The sequence below is a fragment of the Neopsephotus bourkii genome, unplaced genomic scaffold (assembly GCF_033783945.1).
Source record: "Neopsephotus bourkii isolate Nb327-2 ecotype Australia unplaced genomic scaffold, CSIRO-AGI_Nbou_v1 NB_1780, whole genome shotgun sequence".
Classification (NCBI taxonomy): domain Eukaryota; kingdom Metazoa; phylum Chordata; class Aves; order Psittaciformes; family Psittacidae; genus Neopsephotus; species Neopsephotus bourkii.
This window is the reverse complement of record NW_026902254.1, coordinates 2,869,377-2,884,586: the sequence shown is the minus strand read 5'-3', so window position 1 is coordinate 2,884,586 and position 15,210 is coordinate 2,869,377. Positions and strand designations below refer to the sequence as shown.

At 38.5% G+C, this 15,210-nt stretch overlaps 1 protein-coding gene across 5 annotated transcripts in view; it reads left to right on the top strand.

The window, feature by feature from the left end:
• Positions 1-15,210, top strand: part of BOD1L1 (biorientation of chromosomes in cell division 1 like 1) — a 37,689-nt gene that overhangs the window by 853 nt on the left and 21,626 nt on the right. For 4 of the 5 annotated variants that reach the window (XR_009729478.1, XM_061379760.1, XM_061379759.1 and 1 more), the window contains exons 2-10: positions 139-263; positions 1,467-1,657; positions 2,864-3,487; positions 3,950-4,099; positions 5,483-5,652; positions 6,693-6,816; positions 7,176-7,320; positions 8,009-8,084; positions 8,970-15,108. Coding sequence is in view for 4 of the 5 variants with exons in the window: in XM_061379760.1 (XP_061235744.1) it covers positions 139-263; positions 1,467-1,657; positions 2,864-3,487; positions 3,950-4,099; positions 5,483-5,652; positions 6,693-6,816; positions 7,176-7,320; positions 8,009-8,084; positions 8,970-15,108 (7,744 nt within the window). In the remaining variant the exon portion in view is untranslated. The remainder of the gene's footprint in view (positions 1-138; positions 264-1,466; positions 1,658-2,863; positions 3,488-3,949; positions 4,100-5,482; positions 5,653-6,692; positions 6,817-7,175; positions 7,321-8,008; positions 8,085-8,969; positions 15,109-15,210) is intronic. The other variant, XM_061379762.1, reaches the window with a different exon arrangement.

Here is a 15,210-nt window from a genome sequence, read left to right as displayed (position 1 = left end):
CGCGAGGGAGCGGGAGCGGCTGCGCCTTCAGTGTGTTGAGGGGGTTCGGCGGTGCTGCTGGCTCTTCAAGCCCGTCGTCCGGGAGGGTAACTGCTTACCCACACGCTCCTGTCCAACCTCTCTGTTGTTGCTTTCTAGCCAGCCTACCAGAATTTGAGACAGCGTGTTGACAACTTTGTTTCCAATCATTTGGCGACTCATACCTGGAGTCCTCATCTCAACAAGAACCAGCTGAGAAATAGCATTAGGCAGCAGGTTCTCAAGTAAGTGATGGTTTGAGAGTTTTCTGAATGTTCTCGTGTACCGGAGTAGGTCAAGTGTAAAGTGGCTACTTTCTTCAAAGGAACTTCTGAAGTAGCTTTTCTTTCTGTCATGTTTAAAATGTGGTATTATTTCTGTCAGCAGCTTGCCATCAGCGTTAGTCAGAACGAGACTGCAGATACTACTTTGGCTTGTTCCAGACTTGGGATGTGACACCCTAGCTAAAGTCTGTCTTTACTGTTGCTTTGAGCTAAGGAAGATTAAAAGCATTTGATAAACTAAACTCTACGGGGTACAAAGCTGAATTCACAGAACAAAAAAAAAGGATGCAGATCTAGTTAGGAGGTTTTTCAGAACTGCTGTTATGTCAAAATGATGTGAAACACTTGTCTGATGTTATGTAATTTCACGAGGGTCCCTATAGTTTTTAATCTCAGGACCTAGAGTAATAAAAAATATTAGGAAATTTCTTCAGAGTAGCATGTGTTTGTTCACTAAATTGGGTTAAACAAGGGATTTGGGAACAAATTTATCTGTTGCGCTCTAGTGGTACCACTAATAACTTGTACTGAGAAGCTATTTTGTCTGGGGAAAGGTAGCGGTTGTTTGGAATTTATTTAGTTGTTTTTAACGAAGCAGTGAGGACAAGCGGCAATACATGCCCCACAAAGGATTACAGGGGTCTAAAGAGAGCCACGGAAAGTTTTCTATTGCCATTTATTTGATTTCACTGAAGATTGAGGGGGTTCTCTAAAGCTGCAGAATTATAAGGTGTCACCTGTCTTGAATAACTTAAGGTAGTAATGATTAGTTGACTAGTTGTCCCTCATGCCTTCTGTAATTCATCTGTTTTATGCTATGGGATTGATAACATCAGGCTCCTTTTTTTTGACAACTCTCCCTTTTACGGTTAGATAACATTTGTAGCTATAACCAGTGATGATATAACAGGCTGTTTGTTGTGTTAATTTCATCTGGCTGATTTGCATTGTTTCTCTGGAATTTTTTTTTATTGATTCATGAGGTGTAGAGAGAGCTGTTGAAATTCAGGCATCTGACTAAATAGCTGCAGTGATGCTCAGAAAATGCTAATGCTTCATTGGAGGCTCTTAAGAGTGTTTACATCACATGTAAATGAGCTTTTTCATTAAGATGCTTTTGAAAAGTAATTTTTCATATTAAGTATTCATGTAACTTTGTTCCAGGTCTGGAATGTTGGAATCTGGAATTGACAGAATTATTTCTCAGGTTGTGGACCCAAAGATCAACCACACATTCAGACCTCAGGTGGAAAAAGCTGTCCATGAATTTTTAGCCACATTGAATCACAAAGAGGAGGCAGGCCCCAGTACATCTCCGAGTGAGGAGAAAACAGATGCTTCTATTACAGTACAAGGTATTCTGCGATTTCTCTGGGCAGTCTAACAAAAGTTTGGTTTTTGAAAGAGCAGAAACATTGAATAGGTTTTCTGCTAGCACAAAATTGTTAGCATCAGTATTAACAAGGTGAGTTCCAGGCAGCATACTATAGTAGTTGGTTCTTACTGTATGTATAAAGGTAGAAGAGAAGAGAGATGTCACCATGTTACTGCCATGTCTGTCACTTCTGCTTGACATTACAAGGGATCAGTTGGCCTCTAAGTATTATAGGATCAGATAAGGCATGGATTTAAGAGAAGTGTGATTCTTTTTTTTATGCATTGGTAGACTGGAAAAAAATAACCCATTAGACACTTACCTGTCTTAGTGCAGTAGTTGTGTGCAGTAAAATTTGAATGGCTAAGGTCCTCTCAGAAGCCTAAGTTCTGCTATAAATCATCCAGTCTTTAGTTTGTTTATAAACACAGCACTTTTGCTGCATGGTTTTCATTTATGTTGCCTGGTATTGACTTCTAAACACTCCTGTGGGTAACTGTCCATTTTTTCCCTTCCTAACAGACTCCACAGCAGTCCATCTATTTGTAACCAGACCCTTTATTTAAATCCCAGCCCTTTTCCTGTGAGGCCCACTTCCTTTAAAATAAGTGGGTTAACAAGGCAGCTGCAGCTCTCAGTTCTAGTCCAGTTAACCCTTTCCCATCCATCTTCAGAGCTGTTCCTAAGAGGATGGGAAAGTGAGAACGTATTTCTGATAGTCCTGTTGTTATAGAATCAATATGCTGCTGCTGAGTCAGTTTTCCATGTTGTTTATGGAGATACCAGAGGTATAACATAAGAGACTCTCTGCAGTATTCTATATGGTGGTTCTCTGGAATCATCCTACTTGGGATGATGATAAAATTGAACAGGGCTTGTGTTCAGAACAGCTTTTCCATTGACAACCCCTGCTTTCTTTGGCTGATCTTAGGAACAGCGGCATGTCACAGAGCAAAATGAATCTCTGGTAGTCAGATAATTGCTCCAAGAATGCAGCTTCTTGTTTGGTTTGGGGTTTTTTTTTTTTGCCTTATTTTGAACCAAAATTTCTAAATGCAGAATTAGTCAAACCTTTTAGAAGATTTTACTTTTTAAAATAATTTTTTTTCTTCCTTTCACTTTCTTAACATTGTGTCTGAACAGAATTACAATGGAGAAGGTGAACTAAAAATATTTTCTTTTCAAGGTGTCTCTGCTACAACTCCTGGTGGCAACGTAGCTAGTGATGCAATGTCCATTTTGGAAACAATAACTTCTCTTAACCAAGAAGCAAGTGCTGCCAGGGCTTCATCAGAGAACTCAAATCCCAAAAGCAATGACAGAGTTTCAAAAAGACTCTCATCTCAGCAGAGTGTGGATGGTAGCACTGACAGGGAGAGAAATGCAGAGGATGTGACAGACAGAGAGAAAGCGGTTTGTGATCTTTCTGTAGAAGGGACTGAAACATTTGCAAAGTGCGAAGATTTAAATGACCTTCCCTGCCAAAGTGAAGAAATAAAGAATTCAGCAAAGGATACTAATAATTTAAGTAAAGATATAAGTAAAGAAATTCAACAGGAAAGTGAAGATCAAAAGAGTAAATTGTTAGATAAATGTGACAAGAAACCAGACAGCAGTGAAAAAGTTGAAAGAAGAAAAGAAAAGAAGGAGAAGCTTGACAGGAAGTCTGACCATTTAAAGAAAAGTGAAGATACTACAAAGTCAAAAGAAGAAAAGCAAGCAAGAGATTCAGAACCAGTGAAACAGTTAGTTCCAGAAAAAAATAGCAATAAGCATAAAACAAGTGAAAGCAGTAAAGAAACTAAGGAAGGTATGGTGTTGGCAATGCTCTTCCTTAAAATGGGGGGAAAGGTGGAGGGTTAAGTGTATTCAGGATTTGAATTGGAAATATGTTTGGTATGTAGGTTCTCTGCTAGTTCTGGCAAATTTGTCTAGCTAGCCACAGGTGTGTCTTGATTCATCTGCTTCAACTGAGGTACCCATGTTAGGAATCAGATGAATTTTGATTCCTCAAGTGTACGATTAGTCATTTGCCTTACTCTGGCAAGTTCTCTAAATGGCTTCAGTCTGCATTTAAAGTTTGAGTTGTACCTCAGGTTTGGGTTTCGTTTTGAGTAAGCATTACTAAGCTAACACACGTTTCATTAAGGTGTTACTTTTTTTTTTTTCCTCCTTTTTCTGGTTCTGAAGATGACTTTGTTTTCAGTGGCAAAAGTTTCTCGGATACAGTGTGCTGCATTACAGCCTTTTCTTTTATTTTTTCCTTTGCAAGAAAATACATCAGTGGATTCAGATATGGATGTGCTCAGTGACATCACTGTCAGCTCCGTCCACACCAGTGACCTTTCTTCCTTTGAAGAGGAGAGTGAAGAGGAGACTGTAATTTCTGACAGCACTGAAGAGGGGGAGATCACATCAGATGGTAAAATACTTAGATTGTTAAGTAACAAGAAAGAATGTGAAATGCTTTTGTTGAGTGTATTGTATCATAAATCTGAGGGTTTGCAGCATGTTTTATTGTATTTATTTATGACAAAATAATTTGAGTGTGGAATGGATAGTATTTGTGCAGTTACGAAAGACAAGTAGTGGACATACTTCTTGGATTCTTTTTTTTAAATGGCTTGATATATTCTAAACATTGTAAATCTTATTTGTACTAGAATATTTCATAGGCAACAAAAACATTTTTAATGGTGATGGATATGTCACTCTCTTGGGTTTTTGTTTTGTTTTTGTTGGTTTTTTTCTTCCATCCTTTCTGCCATGAATTTGGTATAACATTGGAATACTTTGTGCCCCCAAGGTAGTGGTTGTAGCTGACCTTGCACATCAGGTCAGGTTTAGAAGTTTAGGGTTGCAGGAATTTCCAGAGGCTATGTGGCCACAGTGGAAGGAACCAGAATGGATCTAGCTTTAAGAGTTTGGAAACGCAAAATCTTTTCACTGACTGAGTTCCCTTTTTATGTTCTCCTTGTGTAGAACAGACCGTAGACTTTGATTTCTACAAATAATGTGGCTTTTGCAGTTAATAAGACTTCCCACGTCATAGTAGAAAGTGCCTTAGTACCTGAATTGATTGTCTCTAGTATGATGTGAGCTTATCTTTTTTGCCCTAAGAGTATTATTTAGAAGCACTTAATTACTCACATATTCTCTGGCTTTGGTTTGAAACATGTCAGATAGTGTTCAGTTGTAAGTAAATGTTCGTCAAGTGAAAGCAAGCCTGAAATATCTTTCAGGGATACAAATAGTTCACACAGTATGGAACACAAGTGGTTTTGCTCCATTTCTAATCATTCTGATAAAATTGAAGTAGGTTTATTTTTACTTGAATAATACTTATGTGAGTGTAAACATGGTTTTGTGTATGTTCCAGTAAGCCTGTCTGCTTTCTACCTACTGAAATGTTGGACAATTTTTTTGATGTAGGGAAGAAGCTTTATTTAAACATAGCAGAAAGTAAATTCTGACTTCTTGTGTGATGTTAATTACTAAATACTGTATGTAGAAAGACAGTGTGATTGCGAGCAAGAGGATAGGCCTAGTCGTTGTATCCCAGTTTATTCTGGGTTTTGTAGCTTGCAATTTTTTGGCTGAATGGTGTGCGCAAACATATGAATATACCCATCAAGTTTTCATAATCTAGTGCTATTTTGATGCTGAGGGGGTATTTTTTTTCAGCTGTTTACATTTTTAGAATAAGTAATTGTTAATACTTTTTTAGTAGCTTTACCTCCTCAAAAGTTATGTCAAAACCACTAATTTGTCACTGTATCTCTATATTTCACTAACCTTTCTTCAGATGAAGAGGAGAAAAACAGTCAAAGTAAGACAAAGCCTCACGCTAATGAGCTGAGTGATGGGAAAGCCAAGCCTGTTCGTCACGCTTATGTTCGCAAGCCTTTCTTGTACTCCAAGTACTTCAGTGATTCCGATGATGAACGAACTGTAGAACAACGCCGTCAGTCCATTGTAAGTGTGGATTTTGTTACTGCTCCATGCATTCTGGCTCCTTGAACTTTCCAGCACAGAAATTCCACTTCTTATGAGGTGGTGGTTTGTGAGGGGGAGTCTTGCTTTTTCTCACTACAGTTTTAAGTTGTTTTTTCCCCCCTTGTGTTACAACTGCCTCTCTTTCAGACTTCTGCCATTACTGCTGTATATAGTTTGAAGGCTTCTGGTGGTGAAAGCAGTGACACTCTATTCAGTCTTTTTTCCCCTACTCTAAGATGAGGGGGTTTTGGGTGTTGACAGAGGATTTACAATTACATGCAACATCTTCACAGAATCATGCTAATAAGTGGATCCTTACCTGAGTGATTTAGTGGTTAGAGTAAGAGCTGTTGCACATGTGAGAAAACAATTCTTCAATAGATTTAATGTATATCATGGCAATTCTGGGTGGAAAAAGACAGCCCCATGCAGCCTGTCTTCAATGGGGTTTTGTGTAGTTCCGGTTTGTTGACTGCTGCAGGCTATTTCATCACACCATCTCTTTACAAATGTAGTTCTTGTTGTCCAAGAAATCAGTAGTTTGTGGCACATCTGCAGCCATTGAGAATGGAAAGAAAGGTTTAAGCATATTCGCTGTGTTCTGTAGAAGAAGGACCAGCATACAGAAGAGGGAGCAGCAGTTATTTTAGATCTTTTGACTAGATATATTATTTTATAATTAGATGCATTTTATATATATAATAAATGTAACTATATATTATATATATTATGTGTGAATAAAAAATAAGAGATACTCTTCAAGAAGGCCTCATAGCCTTGGTCTGCAATGTTGAGCAGCAGTTGGACTGTGGAACTCAGCTAACTTCTCAGAAGTATTAGAGGACTCCATTAACTTTCATATGATGATTTCTAAGGACTGTATATATTTTATTTTTTTTCTTCATTTCTCTCAAGCTACAATATTACGGGTTTTGTGGGTTTTAGACTTACATTTGTAGTTGAAGAATACTCTTTGACCTAATGCTAAATTAATTGTTTTCCTTGTTTTATATCTCCAGGCCAAAGAAAAAGAAGAGAGGCTCTTAAGACGACAAATTAACAGGGAGAGACTTGAAGAAAAACGTAAACAGAAGGCTGCAGAAAAAACAAAATCCCTAAAAACTGGAAATCAAAATGCTAAAGGTGTGAGAAGTATAACATTTGCCTCTGCTGCCCTGCTTTCCCTCACTCTCTGGAGAAAAAACAAATCAACTTGAAATCTTGGTAATAGGTCTCTAGTCGTTTTCCCTTAAAACTGCAACATCTCAACAGTGATGTAAGAGGAAAAGTGCATAGTGTGAATTATTAATAACAAATTTAATATCTTCACTTTTCCATATATCCATATACCCTTTCGTGTGTGATTACATTGCTTAATTGAAATGGCTACCTGTATGCACTAGTATTTTCTGCTACACATAAGTACTTTCTGTACTGCTTTCAGTCGCGTTTAAACAGTAATATATTAGCATGCATATTTCACCATTTGCTTATTATTTTAGGAAAAAGTGGCTTGAACTTGGAAGAACCTTCATCAAGAAGTCTTGAGTCAAAAGCTACTGGTACCAGCATTAAGGATGTGCTTAAGGAACAAAAATTTTTAGAAAAAAAAGTAGCCTTGAGCAGAAAAAGAAAGAGAGATTCAAGGTATTCCTATGTTTGCTCAAAAGGAATTAAGTTTTTCAATATTAATTTTTGCAGATTGAAAATGTTCTCTTCAACTTTGCAGTTAGCCTTACACATTTTAACATTTTCCTCTTAATATATTCACACAATTGTGTTATTAGTATGTATGAAGTTCAGAGAGAAAATCAAGTTATAGTTGCTTTAAATATATTGCAGTTCAGATTGTGGTAGCAGACTTTACACAGCTTTTTGCAGACAGAATGGTAACAAAGGCATGAGAATTGAGAGCTTTTAGATATTTGTGCATCTAATATGCAGGTTATTCAATGCACAAATTAAAGGCTTGGCTATTAAAGACTTGGTCTTTAAATTGATGTTTTACGTAGGTACGTGCACGTGTCCGTATCTGTCTACATACGGGTATATGTGGGGCAAGTTATCCATTTTACAGGGACAACTGTAGTACTAATATTATTATACTAATATTCTCTGCTTTAAAGCACTGATGTCCAGAGGACATGGTACACATAATTTTCCAAGAGAAAAAAGCTTGGGCAAGTTGGCTAGACAGAATTTGTGTGATGATGCTCTATTTCAGGATTTTTAGTGTGCATTTCTCTCTCATTCGCTGTAAAAGTAGAAGGTCTACAAACTAATGTTAGGCTGATACTGATTTTTCTATTTTTATTTATCCAAATACCTCTTTCAGGCGTGCTGAAGATGGGTGCAGAAAGAAATATGAGCCATCTGAAGAAGATTCTAAAGAAACGCAAAAGACAAATGAGGTATGTGTCTCTCAAATATAAAGCTTATGATCTTCCTTTTTAATTGTAGTAGTACTTGTTCATAATTCAGTACTAAATTGCATTTGATCATATGTATTATTCATTTCCTGCCAGTTCTTTCAGTTGTTAGTGATCTGACATTGCTGTAATAACGTCTTCTGAATTCCAGTAGCTGCTAGAATACCCAATCGATGAATTCAGTTCCGATATATGTTGTAGTCGAACATGAGCTATAGCTAAGCCCTGTTCTGTGAAGCATGTTGGGTTTTTTAAAACGACCAAGTGTGTCCTATGTACAAAGACTCAAGGAGCGTGATCTATTTAAACTCCTCACTGAGAAGTTAAGGAAAAACTGAATGTAGTCCAAACACTAAAGGAAAGAGAATTCTTATGGCAAGAATTTTTACCAACAACATAATTAACAAAAAAAAACAATGATAGTTGACATTCATATGGAAGTCTTTGTCTTTTGTGGGCTTGGGGCTGTTATTCGGTTTGGTTTGGGGATGGAGAGTTGTGTTGAATTTTTAAGAGACAGCATAGTAGCTGTTCCTAGTAATGTATGCAGAACTCAAAATTGTAATTGTCCATTTAAAATCCATTTAAATAATTTTAGAAAGAAAAAACACATTATAAAGAAAAGATACTCAAGTTCAAATGGATTGCTTAACATTAACTTCTGTTTCTTTGGTTTCTCCCACAATAGCAGCTGAAATGAAAATGGCAAGTTTCATTTTCTTGCTGACCATATTTTAGGTGAATTTTTATTACAATGTATTCCCTAGTGTATTGTTTTTTAAGAGAGTTTGCCCTTACCAGTTCTGTTTGGTCACATAGTGAAGGAACTGTGTAACATTTGTTTATATAAAAACTTTTCTTTTGTAGACTTCTGAAAAAAATTCTTTGAAAGAATTAAAGCATAATCATGGGAAAAGTGAAATCACTAAACAGCTTAGAAGACTTTCAGAATCGCTGCATTCAACTGAGGAAAGCAAAAGTGATTCTAAAGCAGAAAAAGAACATAAAAGAAAAACCTCCACTTCTTTTCAGGCTGAAGGAGCCCAGCAGGACAGTGAAAAGGATTCCAAAAGACAAGGGGATAGAGCAGAAGTCATTACTGAAGAACTACAGAAGCAAAAATCCATGCTTAAAAATGAAAAACATCCCAAAAAAGATAGTGACATAGAAATTCAGCATATGAGAAATGCTGCCAAAAAAGAAGCCAAGTCTTACAGAGATAAAAATGACAAGGAAAGAGCTGCTTTAGAAGATAAACTTTCTTTAAAGCACAAATATAAAGGAGATAGTGTTCACAAATCAAGTGAAGATGTTGAACTCCACTCATTTGAGAAAAGTTTGAAAGGAGAGGATGGCGGTCAGAAACACAATCAGCAAATAAAGGTTGCCTCGGATGACAAACCTGAAAGAAAAAGTAAACACCGAAGTGAACGGAAAGTATCAGTAACAGGAAAAGAGGGAAAAAATGCTTCTGAGTCAACCTTAAAAGCTGAAGAATTGCTGCGTAAGGAAAATAAAAAGGACAGACATCTCTCAACAGAAAAATCAAGAGCAGAATACAAGACTAAAAGGTCCCTGAGTGATTCTAGGCCACAAAAGGATTCCCTAAGTGCCTCAAAGCAACTTGCTTCTGCATCACACAGAAGGAGTGAAAGCTACTCAGAAGATAAACATGAAACAGAATCAACTAACTCTGATTGTAACTTGAAACAAGATGATGGTGTTCATAAAGATAGACGAAGATCTAAGAGCTTAGTGGAAGACAGGATTTTGTTAAAGTCTAAGTCAAAGAGTCATAGTAAACAGTTCAAAGCATCTGAAACAGAATTACAGGAAATTATAACAAAGCAAGAGACTAGTCAGAAGCTAGACAAAGATAAGACAATGGAAGAGAATGATTCAGATAAGCAACACAAATTCAAGAATGAAGACAAAGTTTTTGAAGAGAGTAGTGCTGAGTTTGAGCTTGTAAGTGGCACACAGTCAAATCAGGGATCACAAAAAGACTTCAGTCACAGGGTTAAGTTACATTCCGGAGAAAAAGGATCTATGAAAGAAAAATATAGAGGTGATAAAGATTTAAGCAATTCCAAACTAGAAAGAAAGTTCTCTGCTGAAGGTCACAAAATCAGAGTCGTAAAGCACAGCAACAAGGAAATAAGGAAGAAGGAAGAGAGTATCAAATTGGAAGGTAAAGGTACTAAAGAAATGGATAGTGGTCATGAAAAAGTATTGAGCATCACAGTGGCAATGGAAAAGAAACAAAGTAAGAAGATACCCAGTGAAAATAGAAAAAGCAGCATATCAAACCAAGATTTACTCGGAGAGGAAAAGCAGCCAGCAAGCACAACTGAAAGCAGCCATGCGCCAGCCCCTGAAAAGTCAAGTATGAATAGTGATGACTTGCATTCTGGTCATGAGGAAGAGCTGATGGAACTTGATTTGAAACAAACAAAAGTACAGGAAGCATCTGATACTGAAGGAAAAAGCATTAAAAACTCATTCCAAGCCACAGATGCCAAGAATGCAACCAAAGAAAAAATACATCTCTCCCTTTCAAATAAGGAATTAAATCACAGCTTGGCAGATCCTGAAGCTTGTGAATTGGAGTTTCTGCCTGCAGCTGAAAAAAATGTTAAACAAGAAGATATTCCTAATAAACAAGTTGGTGCCTTAGACACTTTTTCCAGGCAAGCTTCCATGGATCAAGGACCCAATAAACAAGGGCTTTATAAAACACGCATTGCATACAAAACAAGTGGTAGACTCTTACGGAATGTTCCCAGTAAGGATCAAGCTTCAGAAGACAGCAGAAGACCAAAGAATTTAAAAACTGTGATAAATTCTAATTTAGATGATGTTCCTTTACCAGTTAATTCTCCCAGAGGAGATGCTGCTGATGCAAAGTCTATGGATATGGATATCTCAGATTTTAGAGATTCCTTGAGTAGTATGTCTAAAGAATGCTATAATTCAGATGGGACTTTATTTGAAGATACTTTCATTTTGAAGAATGATGCAGCACCGATCGTACACATGGAACAAGATAATGCAGTGCCGAGTTCTGTCATGAAAGATGAAGGTGACCACACCACTATGACAAACTGTATAGAAAAAGATAACAAGGTGCCCCAACCTGATGAAGAGGCAATGGAAGACAGTACAGCTGGGTTACCTAGTCAAGAAGATTACAGTGGAGCAGCAAAGTTAGAAAGCACTCAGGAGAGCAAGTTGAAAATAAAAGAGGAAGATTTAATATCTGACATAACTGAAGATTGTGGAAGTGTACCAACAAAAGAACTTCTGAAAACAAAAGAAAGAGAGTGCTTTAATACAGATCCTTCCACAAAGGAGGGCAGAAGCACAATGATGGATAATGTGGAAAAGGACGAGATCCATGATATTGATGATATGATACAATCTTCCTCTGTCTTAGTGCCCGAAAGAGTTCCTGAGGAAACAGTCAAAGGCTCTCTTACAGCCAGTGGGCAAGAAGAGAATAGCGTGATTGTCATGGAAGATAAAAATGAAAGCAACGCAGTAGATACCAGTGCAGGAAGTAGTAAACTTAGTTTGTTGTGCAGCCGCCTGCAAAGAACTCCAGCCACTGTGATAGGAACTAGCACAGAAAAGATCATTGAGAGCACTGTAATGGCCACTAGTACAGGGGAAGAAAGAGCTGAAGGTGCATCACATTCTACAAAGGACAGTGATGCTACAACCACTTGCGCAGAAGAAGAAAGTGAGGTGACAGTAATCTGCACAAGCATAGAAGCTGATGAAGGTTTCACAACAGGCATGTGGGTAAAAAGAAATGAGGGTAGCAGTTTCATTACAGGAGCAGATATTGGTGAGTGTACTGTTGCAGCAGCTGAAGAAGGTGGTGGCAGTGTTGTCACCGAAGGATTAGCAGAGAGTGAAAGTTTCCTAACAAGTACAGAAGAAGAAAATCGTGACTGTACCATGGTTGATGCAGAAGAAAGTGGTAAGGATTCAGTCAATGCAAGTGGAGTAGAAATTGAAGAGAGCGTGAATAGTGCTGGGGCAGAAGAAAAAGATGATGCTGTGACTAGTGCAGGCTCTGAAGAAAAACGAAATACTTCAGCTTGTGTAGATACAGGCAAATTTGAAAGTTCTGTATCCTGTTTAGGTGAAGTAGAGGGCGATGGAGCTGTAACTAGTGCAGGGACAGAAACAGGTGAAGGATCGACAAGTGATAACAGTTCAGGTGAATTTAGGGGCAGTGTGAGAGCTAGCCAAGTTAAAGAAAATGAAGGTACTGTGACTTGCACAGGTGCAGAAGAAAGAAGCCACAACTTCGTCATCTGCTCAGTGACTGGTACAGACACCCAAGGAGAAAGCACTGTAACTGGTGCATGTATTGCTGTGGTCACAAACAACAGTGCCACAACTGGAACTAGTGGTGATAAATCTGAGGATACAGTAAATGGTGAAAGTGCAGTGACCAGCACAGGCATAACTCCAGAAGACGATGCTGAAATTTCAGTTGTCTGCACAGGGCTAGAAGACAGCAATGAGGGGTTTGCAGTTTGTTTAGCTGAAAAATGTGAGAGTCTAATGGACAGTACAAGGGCAAAGGAAGAAGCCAATATCGCTACAGTCAGTGTAGGTCTGTGTGATGATGAAGGTTTTGTGACTAGTACAGGCTCAAAAGAAGAGGATGAAGAGGGTGAGGGCATTGTGACCAGTACAGGAAGAGGAAATGAAGAAAATGAGCATGCTTCTACTTGTACAGGAATGGAAAGTGAAAATGCACTAATTTGTATAGGTGCAGAAGAAGGTGAAAGTTCCATTATCTGCATCGTTGCTGAGCAAATGGAAGCAGAGTCAGGAGTGGCTGGCACAAATACAAATAAGCTTACTGTTGACAGCATGATGAGTGCAGAGAAAGAAGCTAATTCTGGCACAATTTGCAAAAACGATAAAGGGATTGTTGAAAGCAGTGTAACCAGTGCAAGTGCTGCAGATGAGGGTGCCGTGACTGCACATACAGGAAAGAATGGAGGTACCTTGATTCCCTTAGATGCTGAGGAATTTGAGGGTCCCATGACTAGTGCTGTGGCAGTGCAAGAGAAGAGTCACTCTGGTGCCAAAGACAAACATGAGAATGCCATGACTTCCTTTGACAACAGAGAACTTGATACCTCTATAAGTAGTGCAGTTCCAAAAGAAGATGAGACTTCTCTTACTCCTGCTGATAGAGAAGAAAAAGTAAAAGGTGATGTCATCTCTACCAGTACAGTAGAAGAAAGTGATGCTCCCTTACATTCAGCTGTGGATGATGAGGAAGGTCCACTTGCTGTTGCAAGAACGACTGAAAGTGGGGAAAGCTCTATGATCTTAGTAGACACTGAAGACACAGAGGTGCCTATGCCCAGTACAGCTTCAGAGTTTAAAGAGTGTGTGCATACTCTAAGCAGTAAGCAGGAGAAGGATGAGTGCACTATGATTTCCACCAGTATTGTGGAAGAATTTGAGGCTCCTATGTCAAGTGCAGCTGTTGAATATGATGATCAGCTCCCCTCCATGAAAACAGAAGAAACAAATGAGAATGCTGCAGTTTCTATAGATACAGAAATATATGAGGTTCCCATGCCCAGTGAATCCAGTGCAGGAGGAGATGATGATGGTGATGATGATGAAAGACACCCAACTGCTAGCGGTAAGGAAGAAAAAGATGAGTGTGCTATGATTTCCACAAGTGTTGTGGAAGAACACATAATTCTAATGTCAGGTGAGGTCACAGAAGAGGCAGTTCAACATGTGTCTGACACAGAGTCAAAAAACGAAACAGTAATGATCTCTACAAGTACAGCAGAGTGTTTTGAAGCTCCTATGTCTAGTGTATCTATACAAGATGGAAACAAACTCACTGCTTCAGAAACAGAAGGAAGGTATGAAGCTGCTATGATCACTACAAGCATGACAGAAGAATGTGAGATAGTCCTGATCACTGCAGCACCACAAGCTGAAAGTCAGCTCATTGTGGCAGAAAGAGACGATGAAGATGCCATTATTTCTCCAAATGCATCAGAGGAATGTAAGATTGTGGAGACCACTGCAACTGTAGATGAACAGTTTGGACTAGCCACTTTCACTGCCGATGCAAAGAGCAAAGGTTCTGTGATTTTTGTGGGAGAATGTGGAGCTCCTGTGCTGAGGGTTGCTACTGACAGTGAAGATCAACAAGCTGCTTCAAGTATAGGAGATAAGGAGGAGGGTTCAGTGATCACTCTGAGCACAATGGAAGAATGTGATAGTCTCTTCACCTTTACAGTCATAGAAGAAAGTCAGCTTGCTGATGAGAGTACAGAAGTAAAAGACAAAAATGAAGAAATTTTTAATACTGCTAACCAGATTGAATGCATCCTATCAACTACAGGCCCAGAAAAAAACAGTAATTCTTTGCTTGTGGTTGGTAGAGGCAAAGAGACCGATGAGAGTGGCGAGAGGGGAAAATCAGCAACATCTCAGCCTTTAGCAGACAGTGAAATCACAGAAACGGAAGAAAACTCAGTGAATCTCATGAGTGTAGATGAAGCCCTTTGTGTTGAGATTCGTACAGAGACAGCTGTGAGTCCAAGTCCTTCCTCAGAGGCAGGTGAGGATGATGAGCAAGCTGAAGATGTTTTGCATGAGGATGTTACATCAGAACTCTCTTGTACTATTTCAGAAGCAGAGGGAGAGAGTGAAACTCTAAGGAATGTAAATTACAAATTTAACTCTGTTTTAGAAAGTGACTTTTCTGAAATAAGGACTCCCCTGCCTAGGGCACAAGCTCTTTCGTTAGTTTCTGCAAATGAAGTGACTGTAAATACCAACCATAGTGAAGTGCCAATAGAAGCAGAATTGGGGGGGAAAAATGACTTCCCTTTGTTGCATGTAGAAGAGCTATACAGCAGTGATGACAAAGCGAACTTGGTCAAAATAGATGATATTGGAATTGAAGTTACTATTCAAAAAAGTAACACAACTCTTAATTCAGGTGAGGATTTCTTCTTCCTTTTTTTTAACTCCAGTTTACAAGCTGTCATAAATAGATCTGTTGTGCCGTTATTATGGTTAGAAATAACTTACACTGTTCAAA